The 27917-nt window shown below is 43.1% G+C and overlaps 2 protein-coding genes across 9 annotated transcripts in view; one reads left to right on the top strand and one right to left on the bottom strand.

Annotated features, from left to right (window-relative positions):
- LOC110536160 (kinesin-like protein KIF2A) overlaps positions 1–22069 on the top strand; it is a 31916-nt gene extending 9847 nt beyond the window's left edge. For 4 of the 8 annotated variants that reach the window (XM_036936032.1, XM_021621744.2, XM_021621747.2 and 1 more), the window contains 20 exons: positions 504–626; positions 964–1021; positions 1150–1263; positions 1483–1527; positions 2388–2488; positions 2686–2781; positions 2881–2935; positions 3999–4161; positions 4400–4490; positions 4679–4742; positions 4853–4944; positions 6393–6535; positions 6686–6890; positions 7235–7345; positions 8658–8725; positions 9201–9293; positions 10590–10734; positions 10953–11054; positions 11318–11453; positions 21265–22069. In XM_036936032.1, coding sequence (XP_036791927.1) covers positions 504–626; positions 964–1021; positions 1150–1263; positions 1483–1527; positions 2388–2488; positions 2686–2781; positions 2881–2935; positions 3999–4161; positions 4400–4490; positions 4679–4742; positions 4853–4944; positions 6393–6535; positions 6686–6890; positions 7235–7345; positions 8658–8725; positions 9201–9293; positions 10590–10734; positions 10953–11054; positions 11318–11453; positions 21265–21353 — 2094 coding nt within the window. In that variant the 3' untranslated portion in view covers positions 21354–22069. The remainder of the gene's footprint in view (positions 1–503; positions 627–963; positions 1022–1149; positions 1264–1482; positions 1528–2387; positions 2489–2685; positions 2782–2880; positions 2936–3998; positions 4162–4399; positions 4491–4678; positions 4743–4852; positions 4945–6392; positions 6536–6685; positions 6891–7234; positions 7346–8657; positions 8726–9200; positions 9294–10589; positions 10735–10952; positions 11055–11317; positions 11454–21264) is intronic. The other 4 variants (XM_021621745.2, XM_021621746.2, XM_021621749.2 and 1 more) reach the window with 4 other exon arrangements.
- Positions 22070–22835: 766 nt separating this feature from the next.
- Positions 22836–27865, bottom strand: dimt1l (DIM1 dimethyladenosine transferase 1-like (S. cerevisiae)). The gene is given in 12 exon segments (NM_001165139.1): positions 22836–23294; positions 23397–23503; positions 23620–23683; positions 23783–23847; positions 25597–25689; positions 25893–26016; positions 26378–26427; positions 26530–26623; positions 26731–26792; positions 26888–26974; positions 27161–27234; positions 27703–27865. Coding segments are annotated over 12 exon segments (921 nt in total). The 5' UTR covers positions 27761–27865; the 3' UTR covers positions 22836–23251.
- Positions 27866–27917: the final 52 nt, after the last annotated feature.

Genomic DNA, 27917 nt, shown 5'->3' with positions numbered 1-27917 from the left:
CAATCCTTCTGCATGTTCTCCAAGACATCACTCTCTGCCCTGAATATACTTGAGTTTAGAGAGCCTTACAGCAGTCATATTTCCTGAGCTTTGCTGTTGAATACAGATGTTGTCCTGCTGCTCTCTGCTCCTCTGAGCTACACAGATATACTTCTCTGCTCTCCATATACTAACATATAAGGTACATATTAACAGAGTATATTTGCACCTAATCTCTTCTGCATATTGATGTGTAGAGTATATTGTGTTAGATCTCCTGTTGAATATTGACTTGAAAAGTCTGGCTCGAAGGACCATGAGAAAGGGCACCAATTGGTTGTGGCCTCTGTTAGGTGTGGTAATGATGATCAGTAGGTGAGAGATGTACAGTCAACACATTTATTGCCACACCACACACAGACACACACACAAGAAGGGCAAAGAGAAGGGACTAGTAGAATTGTTCAGGAGCGATCTGTATGGGTTAGGTACAATTACAGTGACACACACTGCTCTCTATCCAGATTGACTTGGAGAGTATATTTGCACTAAACCCAGATGTGGCCCCAGAAGAGGAGATCGCCCACAGCCCAGAGACCCCTCCCCCACCAACGCCCACCTCTGTGAAGGTCAACAAGATCTCCAAGGTGAGCGTTTCATGCGATGGAATTGAGTTTTGTTATGGACTGCTAGGATAACCACTGCAGGGTGAAGTCTGCCTGTGTAGTGCATAGGTAAAAACATAAAAACACAGAACAGATGCGAACAAAGGAAGCTCCAGTAATCTGATTCTCAGTATTTGTCCATTTTCTATAACCCTTATTTTGCAGTCATGGGAGTGAGAAGTGTTGTATTCTTCAGGGTTGTGATCGAGTGATCTGCTGGGTAAAATCATTTCGCAAACCATGATTACAGTTTAATCCTCATGGCTTCAATTATTTTTGTCAATGCATTTATCTTATCTCCCTCTTTTGTGTTCTTTAGCAGAACCGGCGAACCATAGCGCCCACTAAGAATGGCACTCCATCCAGGGATAACAGAGGTGTGTTTGTGTACTTGTTTTTGATCATTGACAGTTGAACATTTCAAGACAATGTTCATGGGTACCATGTCGCTTAATTCACTTGAAACAGGCCCTCTTGATAACTCTCTGTGTTGTGGGTTCCACAGTGGTGTCGACCCGGGCCAGACCAGCTCCACCCCAGCAGCCAGAGCCTTCTCCTCCTCCTGCCCAGCTGCCAGCCCAGCCCACCCAGGCCCAGACAGCCCAACAGTTAGCCAATGGTAGGAACATTACGGCTATATCCATCTATGTTGGAGTTATTTTTACATATTTACTCATTCCGGAAATCTGAATGTTCTGTCATTTTCACCCTCCTAAGCATTCCCTGGAGATATTATTTGTTATTCCATTTCATGTTGTGTATTTGTTACGATAACATCTGACCAATAGGCTTGATGTTCCTGATTTTCTATGTTTTGTCGATCACATGTGTGTCACAGAAGCGTCATTGCATCAGCTAAGCAGAAAGGAGTTTGGACAGCTTTGTATGTATCAACTCTCCCAACCACCCCAATGCTTAATGCTATCTTAGAGCCCTGTCGCTTTCCTTTGGAGAACCTTTAGTTTGTGATTATTACTCGCCTAAAAGGCTTCCGCTATATTCAAAGTCTTGATGGGGGCTCCCCCCTACCAATGGAATCAGAAACAGAGAGACATCCTCGTAGCTCTCTCTCTATTTCTCTCTTCCTTCCTGCCGGCCAACCTGGCACTGGTTCTGTCCTGGCCCTGCTCCCCCAGATTACTGCAGGTTATTAATCCTCGCTCTCTGCTCTGAATGACGAGCCTGCAGGCCTTCAAATGGGGCTGTATGCTAGAGGAAGGGTTACTGTGCTGCTCAGCTGGATATCTTGGGCTCTGGTGGAATCAGAAATGGGCTACTGACACTCACTTTATACTCTCCTCTCTCTTATGATCGGATTTTCAAATTATGAATTGGGTTTCTAAATGGTACTAACTGTAATGTGATGCAGGATTTATGTAACTTTTGAGGAACCTAGACTAAGAAGTCCCCTATGTACTCATATCTCTGCTTTCCCAGTCAGCATTTGACTGTTGTTGGATCAGTGGTTGGTCAGGAGCCCTATAGTAGTGTAATAGGAATAGAAGGGTTACCAGGGTAAGGTTTGTGCCAGCTGCTGTAGCCTGCCCTCAGGCCTGTATAAAGTTGCTGCCCCCCTGGATGCTAGAAGGTCCAGTCCCCAGCCAGCCACCACTCTGTCTGGACAACCCTATAGTAGGGAAACACCAGCAGAGGAAGAGATCCCTTTCAGAAAGGTTGAGTGTGCATGTTCTGTGAAAGGCAGCGTTTGTGACTTCCTGTTCCTTTGCCGGGGTTTCCTGGCAGCGAGGAGGAAGTCCAACTGTGTGAAGGAAGTGGAGAAACTGCAGGAGAAGAGAGAGAAACGACGGATACAGCAACAGGAGCTGAGGGAGAAGAAGGCACAGGTACAGGGGCACTCCTCCTTCCATCCTCTGGCCCCCCCATATCTTCTCTAATATCTGGGTTTTTAAAATGAGGATAAAATAAGATAATTGACTCACTATAGCGATGTTAGTCATTGAACACATTTTCTTTAGTGATAATAACTTGCTAATTCAATTTGAGTATAAATTGAACAGTGACCTAACATAACCGTTCCCAGGAGGTGGACACCACTGTCCCTAACTATGAGATCCTGCATATGATCAGAGACTTTCGTGCCAGTCTGGACTACCGGCCGCTGTCCACCACAGATTTGGTGAGTACAGACAACACCCTGCTCTCTCTCCCTCTCCCTGCTTTCTCTCCCTCTGTCCCAATACAATGGCCTGATTAATGTGTGTTTTTATTTTGTCAGATTGAAGAGCACAGAATATGTGTTTGTGTGAGGAAACGTCCACTTAACAAGAAAGGTAAGGAGGACATCCAACAGAGCCTTTAATCATAATGAGGAACCAGTCACGAGTTTACCTACTATGAGCTTTTGGACGGTCATAATCAGTCAGGTTCAGGTATTTTCTTATGGCCTGCAATCAGGGAAACTACACTACATAACCAAAAGTATGTTGACAACTGCTCGTCTGATCATCATTCCAATATCATGGGCATTCATATGGAGTTGGTCCCCCCTTTGCTGCTATAACAGCCTCCACTCTTTTGGGAAGGATTTTCACTAGATGTTTGAATATTGCTGCGGGGACTTGCTTCCATTTAGCCACGAGCATTAGTGAGGTCGGGCACTGATGTTGGGCGATTAGGCCTGGCTCGCAGTTGAATTTCCAATTCATTCCAAAAGTGTTCGATGGAGTTGAGGTCAGGGCTCTGTGCAGGCCAGTCAAGTTCTTCCACACCGATCTCGACAAACTATTTCTGTATGGACCTTGCTTTGTGCACAGGGGAATTGTCATGTTGAAACAGGAAAGGGCCTTCCCCAAACTGTTGCCATGTTAGGCTTGTGTGCGGCTACTTGGCCATGGAAGCCCATTTCATGAAGCTGTCGACGAACAGTTCTTGTGCTGACATTGCTTCCAGAGGCAGTTTGGAACTCGGTAGTGAGTGTTGCAACCGAGGACAAACTATTTTTCTACATTTCAGCACACGCCGGTCCTGTTCTGTGAGCTTGTGTGGTCTTCCAATTTGCGGCTGAGCCGTTGTTGCTCCTAGACGTTTGAACTTCTCAATAACAGCACTTACAGTTGACCGGTGCAGCTCTAGCAGGGCAGAAATTTGACGAACTGACTTGTTGGAAAGGTGGCATCCTATGACGGTGCAACGTTGAACGTCACTGAACTCTTCAGTAAGGCCAATGTTTGTTTATGGAGATTGCATGGCGGTGTGCTCAATTTTACATACCTGTCACCAACGAGTGTGGCTGAAATAGCTGAAGTCGCTAATTTGAAGGGGTGTCCACATAGTTTTGTGTATATAGTGTATCTTCTCTGTATACTTTCATTAACATGGCTGTGTGTGTTCCAGAGTTGACTATAAGGGACCTGGATGTGATTACCATCCCCAGTAAGGATGTGGTGATGGTCCATGAGCCCAAGCAGAAGGTGGACCTGACACGCTACCTGGAGAACCAGACCTTCCGCTTCGACTACGCATTTGATGACAGCACCACTAATGAAATGGTTTACAGGTCAGACAGAGAGCAGTCGGTTGTTGCAGTAAAACAACTGTTTTGTTTGATGTGTCAGCTGTATGTTTTTACTGGAATTCAATCCAGGAGGACTGCTTGCAGTGTGTGTGTGTGTGGGATGTATTTTGATGGTGTGTGTTTGTTAGGGTGTTGTGATGGAATGTGTGCAAGTATGTGTTTTGCTAGTGTGTGTGAATGCACACACACTGATGAGTGGATTTGTGTGTTTCTACTACAGGTTTACTGCCAGGCCCCTGGTGGAGACCATCTTTGAGAGGGGCATGGCCACGTGCTTCGCCTATGGACAGACTGGTAGTGGCAAAACACATGTGAGTCGCACACACACCAGCCTCCTCATCCTCTTCTGCTGATGCATGTCAATTATTAAACACTAACTTAACAATAACATTACATCCGCGACATCCAGGTTCAATGTGTACAAGCGTTGTTGCATTTTCATTTCTATTTATGTTTCACCCACAATCAGAACTGTGAATATTGCCGTCTTTTGTTTCAGACTATGGGTGGAGATTTTTCTGGAAAGAACCAGGATTGTTCTAAAGGGATTTATGCATTAGCTGGTAAGTGATTCTTAGTGTATTCTTAGTATTGTTGTTGGTGCTGTAATGCTCAGAACCTATTACAATTGTAAAACTTTCTCTTAGTCTTTTTCCCCTTTGTCCTCATGCAGCTCGGGATGTGTTTGTCATGTTGAAGAAACCTTGCCACAAGAAGTTAGATCTTCAGGTGTACGCAACCTTCTTTGAAATCTACAGTGGAAAGGCAAGTGATTAATGACTTGTTTATACAGCATCCACTTGTGGTTTTGGTTGTAGGCAATGTTCCTTCTAAGCTGTGCGTGTGCGTGGCCACGCATCTCCAGGACTGCCGGGGCAGTAGACGCAAGAGATTGAGTTTCACTGAGTTCGTCTCATCAGTTTGCACTATCAACGTTTTTCTCTGTGATCGAATCAACATTATCAGCCCCTTTTCAATGCAACAAAACAAATCTAACTTTGCAAGATTGAGTCTTTAATATGAAGGGTCTGTTGCATATAAATTAATAGGCGTAGCCTATTGTGTAGCCTACATTGTCCAATTCTCTTTATAAACTGGGTGGTTCGAGCCCTGAATGCTGGTTGGCTGAAAGCTGTGGTATATCAGCCCGTATACCATGGGTATGACAAAAAATGTATTTATACTGCCCTAATTCTGTTGTTATCTAGATTATAATATCAATAAGGCACCTCAGGGTTTTGTGATAGCTGTGGTATATTGGCCATATAAGGGCTGTATTCAGGCACTCTGCGTTGTGCTTAAGAACATCCCTTAGCCGTGGTATATTAGCCATATACCACACCCCCTCTGGCCTTATTGCTTGGTAATAATAATATATTTGATTTTGTAATGTGGTTTATTTAAGCAATAAGGCACAAGGGGTGTGGTATATGACCTATATACCACGACTAAGGGCTGTTCTTGTGCACGACGCAACGCGGAGTGCCTGGACACAGCCCTTAGCCGTGGTATATTGGCTATATATCACAAACCCCCGAGGTGCCTTATTGCTATTATAAACTGGTTACCAATGTAATTAGAGCAGTAAAAATACATGTTTTGTCATACCCATGGTATACGGTCTGATATAGCACAGCTGTCAGCCAATGAGCATTCGGTGCTTGAACCGCACAGTTTATATTGCATCATATAACACATTACAATGCAATTTACAATGACCTATTTGGTCCATGATGTTAAAAAAATGTTTTTTTTTTAAGTCTCATGGAATGTAGGCCTATCATAGAAATTTAAAGCTATTTCCATGTGAAAATATTAGAGGATTTTCTCCATTGGTTTCGTTGGTAGGCCACTGATAGGCCTACATTTATGCTCAAATAGCCATTAGACTATTGACTACTGTCTGAAACGGTAAGGGTACAGCCTCAGTGTTCACTGTAAACATGTGCTGGAGGTTGCACAGAATTCTCACAACGTTCAAGTTTCTGCTTCCAAGACCTCAATTGGTCAGTGCCCCAAAATAATGTAGGGAACTTGGTTGTAAGTGTTTAACTCGGCCTGTAAGGGGAAACTGTGTATTGCTCCCGTGGGTGATTATATTGACAGACTGGTTTTAAGTTGCGGTTCTATATGTGTTGGACCTGACTGTGTTTAACCTGACTGCGTGTGTGGTTGTATAGGTATTTGACATGCTTGTTGTGTGTGTCTTCTAGGTGTTTGACCTGCTGAATGGTAAGGCTAAGCTCCGGGTGCTGGAGGATGGGAAGCAGCAGGTGCAGGTGGTGGGGTTGCATGAGAGAGATGTCAAATGCACAGAGGACGTCCTCAAACTCATAGAAGTGGGCAACAGCTGCAGGTAAGGCAACGGAGTGGAAGGTATTTGTAGCAACATCCCACAGTTGCCCTAACTAATTACATAAACGGTGATCTTTAAAATGTTATTGTGCATTACATTTAAATGCTCTCCTTCCTGCTTTCTTTCTCCCTCTCTGTCCCTCTCTCTCAGAACGTCAGGGCAGACCTCGGCCAACGCCCACTCGTCCCGTAGCCACGCCGTGTTCCAGATCATTCTGAGAAGGAAGGGGAAGATGCATGGCAAGTTCTCCCTGATCGACCTGGCGGGGAACGAGAGGGGGGCCGACACATCCAGCGCTGACCGCCAGACACGCCTGGAGGGCGCTGAGATCAACAAGAGCCTTCTGGCACTAAAGGTCAGAGGGGAGAGGTCAGAGGGCAGCTGCAGAGTATTCTGACAGGGACACTCGGTAGAAAGTCAGCAGATGTTTAGTCTGGTAGTTCAAGTAAAAGTTTATTCATCTTAGAGGGATTTACAGAATTTTACATGAATACAGCTCTGATAGTGTGCTGTCTGAGATGCATTTTCCTCCAGTTGAACAGAACTAGCAGGCTTAGTTGGACATAACGTAATCTTATAGAAATGGTCAACTGTATTTTTCCTGTCCCATCTCTCTCAGAATGTATATCAGTCAGCCAGTCAGACTTAGCAGCAGGCAGACAAACTGAAGCTCATTGTATCTCTCTTTAACTCTACCAGGAGTGCATCAGGGCGCTGGGACGGAACAAACCACACACTCCATTCAGGGCCAGCAAGCTCACACAGGTCCTCCGAGACTCCTTCATAGGGGAGAACTCCCGCACATGCATGGTGAGTTCATCATTAGTCACTGCTAGTGGGATTGGTAATTGGTGAATTCTTTCCTCACTGGCATATGGTTCAGTCATCTCTGATTTTATTAAAAATTACTTTTTTTAAGACACCTTGCCCATGGTCTAGGCCAGGGGTCACCAAGGTATTCCTAGTCGATCGCCAAACATTTATTTTAAAAAAAACAACGATAAAGCCTTGCGTTTCAATTTTTTATTTTTTTTTGTATCGCGCCGTTTCCTGGGTAGGCGAAGTGTTCCCATTTTGAACCATTTCATGTGTCTGAAGGTACATACTCTGCCTTCCCGTCGGGCCCAGAGAGCAAATCAAGCACACTATAGGCCTACTGCTGGCCAATCGGATGTCTCAGATTACCATGTCTGCGATAACGTAGCAGGCTTAAAAGAAAGCTAAAGTTGATGCTGTGAGATTAAAACGTTTAAAACCATGACTAGAGAGAGACTGTCAATGAATACAGCAAAGACATGCTGTTTTTATGACTGAGCTCATGTTTGTTCTTACTCAGCACTGTCAACACTTTATTCAACTCTTTCATAATCCATTTAATGGGTGTTCTTCCACTTGTGCTACAACCACCACTGCAGCTGTAATGAATGAGAAGGAAAGTGTATCGATAGGCTTGTTGTTATTATTAGCAGCTTGGGAATATTTCACTTCCTCTGTTCATAGGAATAACAACATTAATTTGTGCATGAGGCAGAAATAATTTGGTGTGACTAGAGTTTGGCTATCAGCTAGAAGACGGTGTCCCTTTTTGGTCAGTGTCAGTGGAGGAAAGGGAGTGGAGGGATGTTGAGAGGCTGACCCTCAGTCTGCTGCTCTCTCCCTCTGCTGAGATTGACCATCAGATGCAGGCACCATCAATCAGCCCAGAAAAAGAAAAAGCAAATTATTTAAATGTATGTTCACTCAGCTGTGCCTCACAAGTAATACAACAACTGATGTATTACCGGTGTGATCATATAGACTACCTCAAAAAAAGTATATAATTTTCAGGGAAATTCAACTGTAGCCAATATGCAGTGTTAATGTGTTGGGCCTATAACCTACTGTATGAACCTCAATGCTACAGAACTGTTTTTAATTGGTTAATGTTGCATAGACATGTTTTTGAAGTGATCTTGACTCAGAAAGGTTGGTGACCACTGGTCTAGGCCTATACCGACCCTGTAGGGGACCCTGTAGCTTGTAAGTAAGCACACTTTCTGCAAAGGACGGGCCACCTTACTTGGTCTTTGTACTGGCCTTACCTTACCTCCACTGATTTTCTCCTCACCTCTGTTCTATCCAGATAGCCACCATCTCTCCTGGCATGACATCCTGTGAGAACACCCTCAACACGCTACGCTACGCTAACAGGTGGGCACACGTGTTACAGCTGGCCATGGGAAACTGTCTCTCCTACAATTGTGCTTTCCATCTGTGATCAGCACAGAAGTGTCTGAGAAAAGGAATATAGGAACCTCTTCTTTGAATACGCTCCCTTTACGTTTCTATGGACCTTGAGCTCTTCACTGTGCTCGTTCACACAGCATTTTTGTGCTTAGAAATGGGTAGAGGATGCTTCTGAGCCTCAATAGGCAGGTATAATGATGTAAAGAAAGGGCTCTCTATGATCATACAAGTATTTCAATTGGGAATATCTGTCTGCAGCAGTTTGATGAGATGTAGGCTACATGTGAAAGACTGAATGAGTGCCACTGTGGCAGGCAGGTCATGGGGAAAGGAAAATGCCTATTTCTCTCTCTAGTTTTGTGTGTCCTGACCCTCGTCCCCTCTCTCTTGTGTTTCCTGCTCCTCTTCTCTGGGCCTGGTGCTGTGCTCTGCTCTGCAGAGTAAAGGAGTTTGGGATCAGTCCCTCAGACATCCCCTTCTCCCAGGGCGGTGGAAGTCGCTCGGAGCTCTCGGAGCTCTCGCCCACCCATGAGTACGATGACTTTGCTACTTCTTCCTGCAGTTCAAGCACCTTCCCATTGTGTGCACACATACAAATACCTTTTTGGTTGTCAAAGCATACACTTACCTGCATGATTTCCCTGTATGCATACATTAGTTGTATAATACACACAACACACTTTCTTCTTTTGGTCTTTGTTCCATCGTTCTCACCGGTCTCTGTGGAGGACTTGTCCATGCGTCTTATTCCTCATTTCCTTCCCTTTTTATTCCATCTCCATGAAACATTCTTTCATCCTTTTCTCCAGCCTTGGCATGTGCTCTGCGATCATCTTTTGCTGTGCTGAGTGAGATTGTTAACTTGTGAAAGCTGTTCTCCTCATATCTTCTCATGGACAATAATGTGTGCCCTCGCGCTTTTTCACATAATGTTCTTGTGATGTGGCATTTGGTTCCAAATCTTTGTTTATGGTGTCATGTAGCATAACCAGTCAGTCAGGCCTATTAGTTGATGCCTAGTATTTGACTGGTCATTTTATACTATGCTAGTTAGAGGATAGTTCCTTGGCTAAGTACCTGCAATTATTGCCAAAGGTGCAGTGAGACCAGCCTGTGTTTATTCCAACTGCTACAGCAATTCCTGTCACCACCCAGTCAGTCATGGCTTAGACACAAGTCAATAAGGTTAGGCTGTACTGGACCATATCAGCTCAGTCACACCTCATTAAACATACACGAGATGCCAGAAGTATAGACAGTCCTGGCCATATGTTTGTGCTATCATGCCAACTCATTGTCGCTCATTGTCATGCCAAACATGGCTAACATGCAAGGGCCCTGTTGAAACACACAGCTTCTACAGTTCTATAGCATCATCATTTAGAGCTGCTTTAGTGGGGAACAACTAATCTAGCACTCTGAATTTGATTAACTCATTATTCTTATATTGCTTAATTCGGTTTTATCGACTGAAAAAATAAAACATTTGATTTTAAAGATACCATATCACTGTAACTTAAAATGGATTGTCAAGCAAGTTGCAACCAATAAGAGCACAGATGATGGACCCATTGGCTGCACATGGTGTCACTGGTGTTGTGATGGTTTCTGGGTATCTATTCAATGGGCCAAAACATTCAGCCAAATGTATTGCATAGAACTGACGAGACTTAATATTCTGAGTCAAAGTCATATCCAAGTAATGCATTTCTATCTGCAATATCCTGACTGTTTGTCCCTACTGAATAAGGCCCAGCATATGGAGTGTATTTAACTGGGCTGAGCAGCACTGTCAGCTGACTGGAGGATGGTGTTGATTGACACACAGAGTGAAGGAGTTGACGGTGGACGCTAACCAGGTGACCGAAGGGGTCCGACCCAACATCCATGTGGTGGACCTGATGGACTATGACTGGGACCACCTGGGCAGCTCCCCCCAGAGAGACGACCTCAAACTGCTCTGTGAGCAGAACGTAAGCCACACTCTTATAATACACTCTTATTGCACTTTTATGCTCACTCAGCTTGTATCCTAGATGGTTTTCTCACTGTGTGTGTGTGTGTGCATGAGTTTGTGTATGAGCCCCAGCTATTCCTTCCCTGAGGCCATTTATTCAAAAGAGGTGATGCTGGTGTGTGTGTGTGTGTGTGTGTGTGTGTGTGTTACTCTGACTGTTGTCTGTCTTTCCAGGAGGAGGAGGTGTCACCCCAGCTCTTTAACTTCCATGAGGCTGTGTCTCAGATGGTGGAGATGGAGGAACAGGTGCTGGAGGACCACAGAGCTGTCTTCCAGGTCAGACGACATTAACAGATGGCTCCTCTTAGATCCTTTCACATATGGTTAGGGGAGGACCTCTGTGTTGAATTAATCTGCAAGATTAATGTCCTGTGGAGCGACTATCCATGAAATTCTCTAAATCATCCACTTCTTCAAGCTAATGTAATACTGACTTGATGGGAGCAAAGTCATTGATTTAAATAATTTGTTTGTCAGTAGGAAGATGATCGTTATTGGTGAGTTGTTAATGTGTGTGTGTGTGTGTCTTTTGCGAGCAGGAGTCTATCCGGTGGCTGGAGGATGAGAAGGTTCTGCTGGAAATGACTGAGGAGGTGGACTATGACGTGGACTCCTACGCCACTCAGCTAGAGCAGATACTGGATCAGAAGATTGATATCCTCACTGAGCTCAGAGGTAAGCAGCCTAGACATGTATTATTACAGTGACATGGTACCGTTTCAGTCAGATGGAAGAACATCGCTAAGGAATGAGGTTTGGTCCATTTACACTACATGGCCAAAAGTATGCTCACCTGGAAAATCCCATTCCAAAATCAAAGGCATTAACATGGAGTTGGTCCCCCCTTTGCTGCTATAACAGCCTCCACTCTTCTGGGAAGGCTTTCCACTAGATGTTGGAACATTGCTGCAGAGACTTGCTTCCATTCAGCCACAAGCATTAGTGAGGTTGGGCGATTAGGCCTGGTTCGCAGTTGGCATTCCAATTCATCCCGAAGGTGTTCAATGGGGTTGAGGTCAGGGCTCTGTGCAGGCCACTCAAGTTCTTCCACACCGATCTCAACAAACCATTTCTGTATGGACCTCGCTTTGTGCATGGGGGCATTGTCATGCTGAAACAGGAAAGGGCCTTCACTAAACTGTTTCCACAAAGTTTGAAGCACAGAATTGTCTAGAATGTCATTGTATGCTGTAGCATTAAGATTTCCCTTCAACTGAACTAATGGGCCTAGTCCGAACCATGAAAAAGAAGCCCCAGACCATTATTCCTCCTCTACCAAACTTTACAGTTGGCACTATTAATTTGTGCAGGTAGTGTTCTCCTGGAATCCGCCAAACCCAGATTTGTCCGTCAGACTGCCAGATGGTGAAGCGTGAGAGAACGCATTTCTACTACTCCAGAGTCCAATGGTGGTGAGCTTTACACCACTCCAGCCGACGCTTGGCATTGTGCATTGTGATCTTAGGCTTGTGTGCGGGTGCTCGGATATGGAAATCCATTTCATGAAGCTCCCGACGAAAAGGTATTGTGCTGCTGTTGCTTCCAGAGACAGTTTGGAACTCGGTAGTAAGTGTTGCAACTAGGGTTGCAAAGGGTCGGAAACTTTCCGGGAAATTTCCGATACGAAATTAAGCCTGGGAATTTTGCTTAAATTATATAACAGTGAACCTTTTTGTGGGATACACATAAGGCTATTCTTGGTCTTGTGGCATATTTTGGTTAAACTATCCCCAATTCAATGGAATTGCAACCCTCTGCATGCACAGTGCATTCTTCCATCACATGTACAGCTGATTCTCAAGATCTTGCACACTAATGAGATGCTATTGAGCCCACACTACTACACTGTCTGAGCCAAGGACTACATGCTTTCTAGTACAATACTGGGTGAATATATTTTATATGACATACATGATTTCTTGTAAATAGTAGCCTACAGAAAAGTGTGTTTAAATAATTTTGTAACTTAATCATTTTTGCTAGTTAGTTTTTGCTACCATGTGGGTTTTAGCTTGCTTGAGCCTGCTAACTGACGAGTTTTAATTCACCTGTTTCCATACATGTTTCAGTTTAAACCATGTATCTTACAAAGGAGTTGTTTTAATCTAACTGCTTAACTATTTATCTGTACATGGAATTTTATTTGTATTTTTTAAACTCATTTTGTCCCCTAATCTTTACATGAAAATGCTACGGGCACTATCTGATGTATGGATACATTTCACTGCAGCTAATGTAGAAGGAAAAGCTGTGTACATTTGCAACAAAGATGCAGAATAATTTGGCCAAGTGCATAAAGTTCCCTCAGCGCTCACAAAAAGTCCCTCTACTTCTATTCACCAATCCCCAACCAGACATGCTTAATCTACTCATTTGCTGGATGCAGAGTTCAAGTGAAGGTCAAGCAAATCGTAGAGAAAGCAGACTGTATTGCAATCATCTCCGATGGGTGGTCAAATGTTCATGGGCAAGGAATAATTAACTACATCATCTTCGCCCCTCAACCAGTATTCTAAAAGAGCAGAGACACAAGGAACAACAGACACACCGGTCTCTACATTGCAGATGCGCTGAAGGCAGTCATTAATGACCTTGTACCACAGAAGGTATTTGCACTGGTGACAGACAATGCTGCAAACATGAAGGCTGCTTGGTCTAAAGTGGAGGAGTCCTACCCTCACTTCACACCCATTGGCTGTGCTGCTCATGCATTGAATCTGCTCCTCAAGGACATCATGGCACTGAAAACAATGGATATACTCTACAAGAGAGCCAAGGAAATGGTTAGGTATGTGAAGGGTCATTAAGTTATAGCAGCAATCTACCTCACCAAGCAAAGTGAGAAGAATAAGAGCACCACATTGAAGCTGCCCAACAACACCTGTTGGGGTGGTGTAGTCATCATGTTCTACAGTCGCCTGTAGGGGAACGAGTCTCTCCAAGAAATGGCCGTATCACAGTCTGCCGATATGGACAACCCCATCAAGAGGATTCTCCTGGATGATGTATTTTGGGAGAGAGCAACCTGAAACTCCTGAAACCTATAGCAGTAACCATTGCACTGATTGAGGGAGACAATGCCATCCTGTCTAATGTTCAGACTCTGCTTGCAGGAATCAAGAGAAGAGAAGGAATCCATACTGTCCTGCCCACTTCACTGTTGCTCCAAGCAGAGGAAACTGCAGTTCTGGAATACAGTGGGGCAAAAAAGTATTTAGTCAGCCACCAATTGTGCAAGTTCTCCCACTTAAAAAGATGAGAGGCCTGTAATTTTCATCATAGGTACACTTCCACTATGACAGACAAAATGAGAAGAAAAATCCAGAAAATCACATTGTAGGATTTTTTATGAATTTATTTGCAAATTATTGTGGAAAATAAGTATTTGGTCACCTACAAACAAGCCAGATTTCTGGCTCTCACAGACCTGTAAATTCTTCTTTAAGAGGCTCCTCTGTCCTCCACTTGTTACCTGTATTAATGGCACCTGTTTGAACTTGTTATTAGTATAAAAAAACACCTGTCCACAACCTCAAACAGTCACACTCCAAACTCCACTATGGCCAAGACCAAAGAGCTGTCAAAGGACACCAGAAACAAAATTGTAGACCTGCACCAGGCTGGGAAGACTGAATCTGCAATAGGTAAACAGCTTGGTTTGAAGAAATCAACTGTGGGAGCAATTATTAGGAAATGGAAGACATACAAGACCACTGATAATCTCCCTCGATCTGGGGCTCCACGCAAGATCTCACACCGTGGGGTCAAAATGATCACAAGAACGGTGAGCAAAAATCCCAGAACCACACGGGGGGACCTAGTGAATGACCTGCAGAGAGCCTACCATCAGTAACACACTATGCCACCAGGGACTCAAATCCTGCAGTGCCAGACGTGTCCCCCTGCTTAAGCCAGTACATGTCCAGGCCCGTCTGAAGTTTGCTAGAGAGCATTTGGATGATCCAGAATTGGGAGAATGTCATATGGTCAGATGAAACCAAAATATAACTTTTTGGTAAACTCAACTCGTTGTGTTTGGAGGACAAAGAATGCTGAGTTGCATCCAAAGAACACCATAGCTACTGTGAAGCATGGGGGTGGAAACATCATGCTTTGGGGCTGCAAAGGGACCAGGACGACTGATCCGTGTAAAGGAAAGAATGGAATGGGGCCATGTATCGTGAGATTTTGAGTAAAAACCTCCTTCCATCAGCAAGGGCATTGAAGATGAAACGTGGCTGGGTCTTTCAGCATGACAATGATCCCAAACACACCGCCCGGGCAACGAAGGAGTGGCTTCGTAAGAAGCATTTCAAGGTCCTGGAGTGGCCTAGCCAGTCTCCAGATCTCAACCCCATAGAAAATCTTTGGAGGGAGTTGAAAGTCTGTGTTGCCCAGCAACAGCCCCAAAACATCACTGCTCTAGAGGAGATCTGCATGGAGGAATGGGCCAAAATACCAGCAACAGTGTGTGAAAACCTTGTGAAGACTTACAGAAAACGTTTGACCTCTGTCATTGCCAACAAAGGGTATATAACAAAGTATTGAGAAACTTTGTTATTGACCAAATACTTATTTTCCACCATAATTTTCAAATAAATTCATTAAAAATCCTACAATGTGATTTTCTGGATTTTTTTTCTCATTTTGTCTGTCATAGTTGAAGTGTACCTATGATGAAAATTACAGGCCTCTCATCTTTTTAAGTGGGAGAACTTGCACAATTGGTGGCTGACTAAATACATTTTTGCCCCACTGTACATCAAAAAGCATAGAGACTTCTGCCTGAAGCCCATACATACTGCAGCATACATGTTGGACCCCAAGTATGCTGGCAAGAGCATCCTGTCTGGTGCAGAGATCAACAAGGCCTATGGTGTCATCACTACCGTGTCTCTCCACTTTGGCCTGGATGAGGGCAAGGTTCTTGGCAGTTTGGCGAAGTACACTTCCAAGCAAGGGCTTTGGGATGGAGATGCAATATAGCAGTCGTTGCAACATATCTAATGTATTTATTTTTATTTAACTAGCCAAGTCAGTTAAGAACAAATTCTTATTTACATTGACGGCCTACCCGGGAACACTGCCTTGTTCAGGGGCAGAACGACAGATTTTTACCTTGTCAGCTCTGGGATTCGATCCAGCAACCTTTCGGTTACTGGCCCAACGCTCTAACCACTAGGCTACCTGGTGGAAGGGAATTTGTGGATTTGAGCGCAACTGGTCCTTGTTTGGGAACACACACACCAAAGCACGCAACAGGCTGACCAATACAAGGGTTGAAAAATTGGTGGCCATCCAGGCAAATTTGAGCCTTTTTGAGCCCGACAACGAGCCATCCTCAACAAGGTTGGAAAGTGACAGTGAAGCTTCAAAGTCTAATGTTCAAGAGATGGACATTGAGGATGTCCAGGGAGAAGACATGGAAGCCTGAGAGGAAGACAATGAAAGCGTTAGTTTCTAGACCTTAATTTTACAGATGTATGTTGAACATGTTTTTGGGAGATGCGATGGATCATTGGGGATCATTCAATATTCCCTTTTTGTTGTTCAGTGAAATTATCTCATGTTTAAAAAAATATATATTCTTTTTTTTTTAAATCACCTTTATTTAACCAGGTAGGCAAGTTGAGAACAAGTTCTCATTTACAATTGCGACCTGGCCAAGATAAAGCAAAGCAGTTCGACACATACAACGACACAGAGTTACACATGGAGTAAAACAAACATACAGTCAATAATACAGTATAAACAAGTCTATATACGATGTGAGCAAATGAGGTGAGATAAGGGAGGTAAAGGCAAAAAAAGGCCATGGTGGCAAAGTAAATACAATATAGCAAGTAAAACACTGGAATGGTAGATTTGCAGTGGAAGAATGTGCAAAGTAGAAATAAAAATAATGGGGTGCAAAGGAGCAAAATAAATAACATAAATACAGTAGGGAAAGAGGTAGTTGTTTGGGCTAAATTATAGGTGGGCTATGTACAGGTGCAGTAATCTGTGAGCTGCTCTGACAGTTGGTGCTTAAAGCTAGTGAGGGAGATAAGTGTTTCCAGTTTCAGAGATTTTTGTAGTTCGTTCCAGTCATTGGCAGCAGAGAACTGGAAGGAGAGGCGGCCAAATAAATAATTGGTTTTGGGGGTGACCAGAGAGAGATACCTGCTGGAGCGTGTGCTACAGGTGAGTGATGCTATGGTGACCAGCGAGCTGAGATAACCGGGGACTTTACCTAGCAGGGTCTTGTAAATGACATGGAGCCAGTGGGTTTGGCGACGAGTATGAAGCGAGGGCCAGCCAACGAGAGCGTACAGGTCGCAATGGTGGGTAGTATATGGGGCTTTGGTGACAAAACGGATTGCACTGTGATAGACTGCATCCAATTTGTTGAGTAGGGTATTGGAGGCTATTTTGTAGATGACATCGCCAAAGTCGAGGATCGGTAGGATGGTCAGTTTTACAAGGGTATGTTTGGCAGCATGAGTGAAGGATGCTTTTTTTGCGAAATAGGAAGCCAATTCTAGATTTAACTTTGGATTGGAGATGTTTGATGTGGGTCTGGAAGGAGAGTTTACAGTCTAACCAAACACCTAGGTATTTGTAGTTGTCCACGTATTCTAAGTCAGAGCCGTCCAGAGTAGTGATGTTGGACAGGCGGGCAGGTGCAGGCAGCGATCGGTTGAAGAGCATGCATTTAGTTTTACTAGTATTTACAGTTTTTCTCAGTCGCTTTGGTGCATTTTTCACATCATCTCTAACATGTGCAAAATAAGTGCATTTCTCAGAACAATTTGTACAAACTGCAATATACAATAGATATGTTTCTAAAGCTAGTCAGTCACTAAAAATCCTTAGTACATCTCTCAAAAGTAAATATTCATGCCAATGATCATGTCAGTGTCATCAGAATGATAAGTCATTTAGTCATTGTTCACGAACAAGGTCGTCAAAATGTTTAGGCTTGTTGTCAATGTAACTGTGTACTTTGACAGTATTACCTTATGTAAACTTAGGCTACAGTTTGGATGACAGTTACTGTATTAAAAATGCACAAAGCTGCACTTCTATGGCATATATCAATTTTAACAGTACTATTTACATATTACTGTATGTGGGTTATTGATTGAAAGAGACTGGACAACCCAAGGGGCACAAAGGAAAAAAAACTAAATTAGAAAGAAACACAGGAAACCACCCCTAAGGCACAACTTTGCCCGCAGCACTATTGTGCTGTCTCTACACATCCAGACGTTCCTGTCTGTCGGCCCACATATTCTCATCCACATCACAACGGATATTTTCCCTCCAATGCAACGTGGAAAGAATCTTTTGGAATGCCTTATCCATCCTCTGCAGGCGTCTACTGTGATGTCCTCACATGCTGCATCCATTGCAGCCAGCAGGGTCATCTGTGTGTGTGGCTGACGATCGTACACCTTCCACCTCCATGCTGAAAATAACTCCTCAATTGGGTTAAGGAATGGTGAATAAGGTGGGAGGAATTCTATGAGCATCCTCGGGTGGGTCACAAACCATTGCCTTATGATGTTTGATCGATGGAAACTCACATTATCACAAATGACCACATACTTTGGCAAATCCTCTCTAAACAGACCCCTCTCATCATCAGGGATGAGAGCCCTGTAGAGAGTCTCTAAAAAGTTGAGTAGATGCTGGGTGTTGTATGGCCTTATAAGGGGGATATAGGTTAGGACACCATGCTCCGAAAATAGCAGCACACATGGTGATATTTCCTCCCCGTTGGCCTGGCAAATCCACAGTAGCTCAGTGACCGATGATATTCCGACCCCGCCTTCTGCATTTGGTCAGGTTCAAGCCAGCCTCATCCACGTATACAAAGTTGTGAGAGGGTTCACTTGATTCCAACTCCATTATACGCTATATCCCAGAACACACAGTTGAATTTGTTTTGGTAAGGAAGAGTGACATAAAATGTACATATATTGCATGTTCCTTCCACAGCAATGGAAATGTGTGCAGTTTATGCTTACTGTACTATGTATCACTATAAAATGTTGCTGTAAAGTAGTTACATAGATATATGTTTTACCTGTACATACTGGTACCATATCTCCTTAACTCTGTCCTCATTCCTTTGGAATGGTACACGGTACAGCTGTTTCATACTCATCTGGTTTCTATGCAGCACCCTGTCGATGGTTGAGATGCTAACCGTATGGATGTTTTCAAAGACATCGTTGTCTTCTATAATGGTCCTTTGTATTTCCCTGAGTCTCATGGCATTGTTTACTCGGACCATGGTGCAAATAGCCTCCTCCTGTTGAGGTGTGAAAAGGTGTCCTCTGCCACCGGTTTGAGGTAATCTTGCAGTCCTATGTGGGGAAAAATGCAGTGATGCATCGCACACTTTCACATAGACAAAAACTATGCGAACACACATTTTACTGTAAAACATACAGGTGGGTGCATGTAAGGTGCAGTATGTATCTGTATAGAGTATATCTCTGTATGCTGTGAAATACAAGTGGACTACTGTAATATGAAGCATTGTAGGAAGTATACAGTATACTGCTAATATACAGTAACACTGCACTGTACATTGGTGGACATACCTGTTCTCTCTTCTAAACGTTTGAACTATTGAGGACACGGTTGATCTCCCAATATTCGGCTGCACCCTTCGACCCGCCTCAGCCATTGTAAGGCCATGATTGACAACATGGTCTACAATAGTGGCCCTTATGTCATCAGATATGCGCCTATGTCCTCTTCTGCCTCTTCCTCTGTTTTGCCTTCCACCACGCATCCTTGCTCCTCTTCTTCCTCCTCTTGGCTGTTGACCCTGTTCGTTTCCTGGTCCATCCATTATTGGAAAATTGCAACTCTATGTTGTGGTCTGTCTATATATGCTTGCCAATTGATTCTTCATGAGATGCATCTTTGAGCAATTTAGACAACTGGTTGATTGTTGGTTGAACTAACACTTTACATTCCTTCATGAGTGAGGGTCAATTTCACCTGCATGATTCATCAATTCACGTTTTTGTACAAAAGGTCTAATAGAAATGTGTAAAACTATGCTTGACAGTTTATGACAAATAGCTCAACAATTTTGCATGTAATGGCTTATGCAAGGAACTAATGCCTAGATGTTTTGAGGGGTAAGACTATTCAACAGAGAACCATCTGCTATATTTTGATCAACATGACATGAGCAATTGATCATGTGGAAAAAAGCTGTACATTATCAATTGCAATTTGTTCAAAGGAATAAGAAATTGCTTTAATGATGTGCACAAGTGACTAGATGATTTGGAATTTGTACAAGTAGTATCAAGAATTGCACTTTTGATCTAAGAAATGCACCAAAGCTACTGAGAAAAACTGTAAGAGCAATTGGAGGCCACGGAAGGAGAGTTGTAATGGCATTGAAGCTTGCCTGGAGGGTTGTTAACACAGTGTCCAAAGAAGGGCCAGAAGTATACAGAATGGTGTAATTTGCGTAGAGGTGGATCAGAGACTCACCAGCAGCAAGAGCGACATCATTGATGTATACAGAGAAGAGAGTCGGTCCAAGATTTGAACCCTGTGGCACCCCCATAGACTGCCAGGGGTCCGGACAGCAGACCCTCCGATTTGACACACTGAACTCTATCAGAGAAGTAGTTGATGTGAAGAGTCAACTCAATTACAGTTAAATTTGTAACTGAGTTGTTTTTTAAATTTATATTGGAAGGATTTAATAATTTGCAATTATGTCTACTTATGATAAGGTCAAATGTTTGTTTCTGTCTCCATATGATATGGTAAATATATCCAATGCAAAAAAACATCTACTTTTAAATGGTATTAATATTAATTTGCATATATTTCCATTAATTCCCATATATTCCTGTTAATTCTCACAAAGTTTCCACGTTTTGAATATTCCCCCAAATTTGCAACCCTAGTTGCAACCGAGGACAGACGATTTTTACGCGCATCAGCGATCCTGTTCCGTGAGCTTGTGTGGGGTGCCACTTCGCAGCTGTTGCTCCCCGATGTCTCCACTTCACAATAACAGAACTTGCAGTTGACCGGGGCAGCTCCTATTGGGGCAGCTCCTATTAGGGCAGAAATTTGCCATCCCATGATGGTGCCATGTTGAAAGTCACTGACCCTTCAGTACGGGCCATTCTTCTGCCAATATTTGTCTATGGAGATTGCATGGCTGTGTACTCAATTTTGTACACCTTTCTGCAACGTGTGTGGCTGAAATAGCCAAATCCACTCATTTGAAGGGGTGTCCACATGCTCAAAATTAGCTATTTATTTTGACTCCTGGCGTATGCATGCCAGCATATTTGTATTATTCACCACCTCTTTTGTTATTTTGTTGATTTTGGTCTCTGCATGTATCACCGTTGACATTCAGTAGTAGGTTTAACCTTTATTAACATGAGTCATCGTATTCTTTTAATAAGCAGTAATATCTAATCCACTCTTTCTGCTTCTTTCTTTTCAGATAAAGTGAACTCGTTCCGCTCGTCGCTCCAAGAAGAGGAACAAGCCAGTAAGCAGATCAATCCTAAGAGGCCACGTGCCCTGCTGTAGACCAGACCTGACATGGGGGTGTGGTCTTTGTGTGTGGAATGGGCAGTGGCACATACAGGAACATGAATATAAAAACGTGGCACAGCTGTCACAAAGAAACGGACTCATCTGTTTTCTAATCAGGCTCACCACGGATGTCATCAGAAATAACAGGAGGGGAATGCAACCTTGGATCCCTTTTATAGCTGATTTTACATTTTCACTCTTGTTTTGCCCTGTTCTATTTAATTGTTTTACTTTTTTGTACTTTAAATTGAACGGCTGTTGACTTGTCTTCATCAGAGACCATGTTGGTTGTGCTTTTGGGTTCTACAACACCAGTGTTGTGTATTCTGGTAGGTCAGATTGACATGTATGCATGTGCAACTCTCTGTTGGCTTCCAACTCGTGTGGTTGATTCCCTGCTCAGTTGGCACTGTACAGAATAGACATTACTCTGTAGGGCCAGTCTTTCTTTCCTTCTTCAATTTCCTGAGTTGAGATGAAGTCAAATCTAGTTGTGGTTCTCATGTCTTACCAGTCCTTGTCTATAGTTTGATTCTGTGTTGTTCTCCCTGTTATTTAATACTGTAAAGTCATTTTTCACCCATTTAACTTTGTAAAGACAAATGTATAGTAAATACCACTGACCTACTGTTGCATATGTTTCTGTGTTTGCCACAGATGTCACACTGGCAGAAGTAATAAAGGGGATACCTAGTCAGTGATACCTGAAATGTGTCTTCCTCATTTAACCCAAACCCTCTGAATCAGAGTGGCAGCCTTAATCACCTCTTCAGCTCCCGGGGAACACATTGTTACCTTGTCCGCTCGGGGATTCGATCCAGCAACCTTTCGGTTACTGGCCCAACACTCTTGAGTATTCTGTTTGATTTGACCCTTGACCTGCACCACTGAAATGCCATTAGAACCTCTCTATAGTCTCCTTAACTGACAAATGCACATGCAGTCAAAATACAACCTGGATTTTACAGGGCTGAGTAACACTATGAATTTGGGCTAGATTCAATCCAGAACCCATTACAGTACGGTTGATATTTAAATGGTATTTCCGATTGCCCCGACATGCATGGTTTACTGTGAATATTGCATTTAAATTGAGCTGACACATATAGCCCTTGATTAATTTCCAGTTGTCATGGGTAGGAAAACCTCTAGTTTAATGATAGGATGTCCAGTAAGCAGGGTGATGTCCTTTGTTTGTAGGACCCAGAGACAGTTGTCAGGGACTGTGGTGACTCTGGCCCTGTAACTCGGCAGAAGTGACACCAGCACCATCTAGAGGCAGACTTCATAGGGAGATGGGTATAGTGCAGCAAAGCCTGTTTGAATACTTCCAAGTTGTCATTATATTACTATCCTGCTGATAACTCTTCATCGGAAAGACATAAGGTCATTTTTTTATGGTGGTAAAGCAGTCATGAATTGCGTAACTTCATGAAACAAAGATTATCTCAGGGCTCCTCACACAACCATGAGTCAGACATCTGACAAAGTATATTTTTCAACCTATCCATGACAACCAAGCACATACTATAGGGCTGACATTGGCATAGAACACATCTCAACAGGTACTCGCGTCACCTGTTTTATGTATGAACATCAACTATACCTGTTACCACTTAATAAATGTGTACATTTCAGCAAAACAAACAATTTCACTTATCACCAGCTTTCATGTTGATGATGAAGGTAGTAGTCCATGAGTCTGAGGTGTCTTTCTGCATTCCTCCAGCCAGTGAAAGTAGTTATCATCCAAACAAACACATGACTCTTAGATGTGATCTCAATCCATAAAAGCTTCCAGTTTCTGTTCTTTAAAGAACACTGGAGATTTAATAACTGGATATGTTTCCACCACCACTTTTTGCTCCTGCACAAAGTCCTCAGCTGTCCAGTTAGGAAAAGTGGATCCCAGCAGAGTTGAACGCGTGGAGAAGTCTAGATAGAAGACAGATGACATGAAGAATCTCAAAAAAAACAAATTAACATTAAAGGAGAAAAAAAAACTGCAAACATAATAAGAAGTCCAGCTCCACTTACACCATGAAGTCATCTATGTCCATGATCCTGGCTCGCTTCTCACTAAACTCAGCCTCCTGCAAAACACTCTCAATCTTCTTGGTGATGCTGAAGTCTGCTGGGATTTCCTGTTCCAGAAACAATCAAATGTAATGACTCGTTAACTAGTAATAAATCACCCAACCACATCCAGAATGTGAAAATATAGACTGCATAAGTGGAATATTGGCATGTGTGTGCTTACCACGTTGTGTACTGAACAGTGAATCCTGTAGTTCTTCTCCAACAGCTGCTCAACTGCAGTGGACCTGGAAAGAACCATCTTAAGGCTATAGCTTGTCACACAACCATGAGGCTGACAGGATATGACCAAGAATGATTTGAATATGCTTTGTTTTGGTACTCACTTGAAACCTGCGTTGAGGGTTTTGTTTTTCCTCACAAATGCAATTCTGACGAGACCATCCCATTCCTGTTGGAGGCAAGATTACAAACCTGATCACAAGACCTACTGTGCAGCAGAACATTTAAACTCCTATCTTTCCCATGTACAGTGCCTTGCGAAAGTATTCGGCCCCCTTGAACTTTGCGACCTTTTGCCACATTTCAGGCTTCAAACATAAAGATATAAAACTGTATTTTTTTGTGAAGAATCAACAACAAGTGGGACACAACCATGAAGTGGAACGACATTTATTGGATATTTCAAACTTTTTTAACAAATCAAAAACTGAAAAATTGGGCGTGCAAAATTATTCAGCCCCTTTACTTTCAGTGCAGCAAACTCTCCAGAAGTTCAGTGAGGATCTCTGAATGATTCAATGTTGACCTAAATGACTAATGATGATAAATACAATCCACCTGTGTGTAATCAAGTCTCCGTATAAATGCACCTGCACTGTGATAGTCTCAGAGGTCCGGCAAAAGCGCAGAGAGCATCGTGAAGAACAAGGAACACACCAGGCAGGTCCGAGATACTGTTGTGAAGAAGTTTAAAGCCGGATTTGGATACAAAAAGATTTCCCAAGCTTTAAACATCCCAAGGAGCACTGTGCAAGCGATAATATTGAAATGGAAGGAGTATCAGACCACTGCAAATCTACCAAGACCTGGCCGTCCCTCTAAACTTTCAGCTCATACAAGGAGAAGACTGATCAGAGATGCAGCAAAGAGGCCCATGATCACTCTGGATGAACTGCAGAGATCTACAGCTGAGGTGGGAGACTCTGTCCATAGGACAACAATCAGTCGTATATTGCACAAATCTGGCCTTTAGGGAAGAGTGGCAAGAAGAAAGCCATTTCTTAAAGATATCCATAAAAAGTGTTGTTTAAAGTTTGCCACAAGCCACCTGGGAGACACACCAAATATGTGGAAGAAGGTGCTCTGGTCAGATGAAACCAAAATTGAACTTTTTGGCAACAATGCAAAACGTTATGTTTGGCGTAAAAGCAACACAGCTGAACACACCATCCCCACTGTCAAACATGGTGGTGGCAGCATTGTGGTTTGGGCCTGCTTTTCTTCAGCAGGGACAGGGAAGATGGTTAAAATTGATGGGAAGATGGATGGAGCCAAATACAGGACCATTCTGGAAGAAAACCTGATGGAGTCTGCAAAAGACCTGAGACTGGGACGGAGATTTGTCTTCCAACAAGACAATGATCCAAAACATAAAGCAAAATCTACAATGGAATGGTTCAAAAATAAACATATCCAGGTGTTAGAATGGCCAAGTCAAAGTCCAGACCTGAATCCAATCGAGAATCTGTGGAAAGAACTAAAAACTGCTGTTCACAAATGCTCTCCATCCAACCTCACTGAGCTCGAGCTGTTTTGCAAGGAGGAATGGGAAAAAATTTCAGTCTCTCGATGTGCAAAACTGATAACATACCCGAAGCGACTTACAGCTGTAATCGCAGCAAAAGGTGGCGCTACAAAGTATTAACTTAAGGGGGCTGAATAATTTTGCACGCCCAATTTTTCAGTTTTTGATTTGTTAAAAAAAGTTTGAAATATCCAATAAATGTCGTTCCACTTCATGATTGTGTCCCACTTGTTGATTCTTCACAAAAAAATACAGTTTTATATCTTTATGTTTGAAGCCTGAAATGTGGCAAAAGGTTGCAAAGTTCAAGGGGGCCGAATACTTTCGCAAGGCACTGTAGGTGACAGTGAACCATGTCTCTTATACAGTCACCTTCACAGAACTAACACTTACCTGGAAGTTAACAGGAGGTGGTGGGTTCTTAGGCTCTATTCTGACAACACTCGACTCCACTTTAGGAGGAGGACGGAAGTTATTCTTCCCCACCTGAGCAAGAGAGAAATGAGAATTAAGAATGAAGCAAGAATGAAACATAGCTGAGAAGCACAATAGTCCGCATGCACAATGCCAGTTTCATGGCTGAGTCAATGGTTCTGTCCCAAAATGTAAATGGCATCCTATTCCCTATTATATAGTGCACTACTTTTGACCAGAGCCCATTTGGGACGCAAGCAAGAGATCCCACTGACCTTCATGAGGTGGTCTACTCGAGCCAGCAGCTGAGTGTTGATGGATAGCCTGCAGTACAGCTTGTCTCCAGGCTTGGCAACCAGACGCATGGCAAACTCTCTCTGGAACATCAGCACTGCACATCTGACAAGACACCAAATCAAACGGTTTTATCCGTTGTTTAAGTTGTTGCACTGTTTATGAGGAGAGCTTGCGAGTATGCATGTCATTGTACTGTGTACACTACACTGTATCCTGTGCATATGACAAATACACTTTAATTTGGCCAAATCCCAACTTGAGATCCATGCACATCACTCAAATGTCCCTAAATATCTCACATTGATAATAATGCATGATTTACACAACAGTCTGGTCTACCAATGCCTGTTTGAGGTTCACATTTGGCCCCCAAGTGTACTAATGGATGCGGGGGGGAAAAAAATCAGACAGTATCAGGCGAGTTTTTCAGCTCTGGAACCAGCCAGCTTCTCTTGTCTCTTACCTAAAGAAAGGCCTGTGCAGAAGTAACTTGAAGACAAAAGGTGATGAAATCTGCAAAACAACAATGAAACATGTTTCTGTAGGTATGTATTATTGTCAGAATTATGCTACTGAACTGGGTAAGTGTTGGTTACTGAGGGTGATGAGTTTTACCTGGTAAGGTAAATTGGCAACACAGACATCAAAGAAAGGCAGCTCTGTTTTCAGGACATCCCCCACTAAGATCTGTAGTTTAGTTTGCATAGGCCTATTACAGACAATGAACACAGATGTCACTATCACACTTTCAACTTATACTCCCCCTTTAAGGAATTGTAAATGTATCTCAGTAGCTAAGTTATGGCAAGTACTCACGTGCACTGCACTCTCTTCTGGAGCTCAGCAACCAGCCTACCGTCCAACTCACAGGCCACTACCTTCAGACAAGGGGAAGATGAAAGCAACAGTAAGTACCAGAAGCTTCAAGCCTTTAGCTACAAACATTCACTGACAGTAAGAACGCATCTCTCACCTTTTTGGCTTTCTCAAGCAGTTTGACAGTCATGTTTCCTGTGCCAGGTCCCACCTCCAACACCACATCTGTCGGCCTGAGAGCAGCCTGCCAACATGGATATCGGAATGAGTGAGCCTTCCTATCAATATCATGTTATATTGACCAGAGAGGGTACAGCTGCTTGAAAATGTGAAGGCATTTCTGTGCATGCTTCTGAAAATTGTAGAAGGGGTGGTTGTGATCCTTGACCTTTACCAATGGTAAACAAAGTGGTTACAACCAGTACATTACCTTTTCAATGATTCCATTGACTACCAGTGGGTTTTTCAAGATGTGTTGACCAAGGCCAGTGTTGAACATGACCCCTAGAATACATTTACAAAAACAGTTGTTTTATGTTTTTAATTCAACTACGCAAGTCAGTTAAGAACACATTCTTATTTTACAATGAAGGCCAAACTCTCCCCTAACCCGGACGACGCTATGCCAATTGTGCCGCCCTATGGGACTCCCGATCACGGCCAGTTGTGATACAGCCCGGGATCGAACCAGGGTCTCTAGCACGGAGATGCAGTGCCTTAGACCGCAACGCCACCTTATGCTGTTAACATAATGAACTAGCTAACTTAGTATCTACTAAATCACGCCAGATATTAGCTAACGCACGGTTAGATAAATCACGCCAGATCAAATGTCTTCTTTCTAGCCTATATAGAGCCATAAGCCTGACTAGCTAACGTTTGTTAAAAACGTATCTGCCACTGGCTAGCTCCGACTCGCACTAAGCCACTGCTAACGTTAGCTGCTAGATACTAGAAACAGCTGAAACAAACCTTGGTTTTTAACCTGTTGGTGTTGTCTGGTTTTCCTTTCTGCCCTTACTTTTGGCATTTTTCAATCGACTTTGAGACACTCCCAAAGAAAAACTAATTAGACAAAAATTGTTCCAGTCGCAACAAAAAAAAAATCAACACGTGCAAATAACCGAAATATCCTGATTTATGACGTCTGCAGGAAATGTGCTACCGTGGTTAGAATGGTAGAAACC

This window comes from Oncorhynchus mykiss, chromosome 11, assembly GCF_013265735.2.
Source record: "Oncorhynchus mykiss isolate Arlee chromosome 11, USDA_OmykA_1.1, whole genome shotgun sequence".
Lineage (NCBI taxonomy): Eukaryota > Metazoa > Chordata > Actinopteri > Salmoniformes > Salmonidae > Oncorhynchus > Oncorhynchus mykiss.
This window is presented reverse-complemented; position numbering and strand designations above follow the sequence as displayed.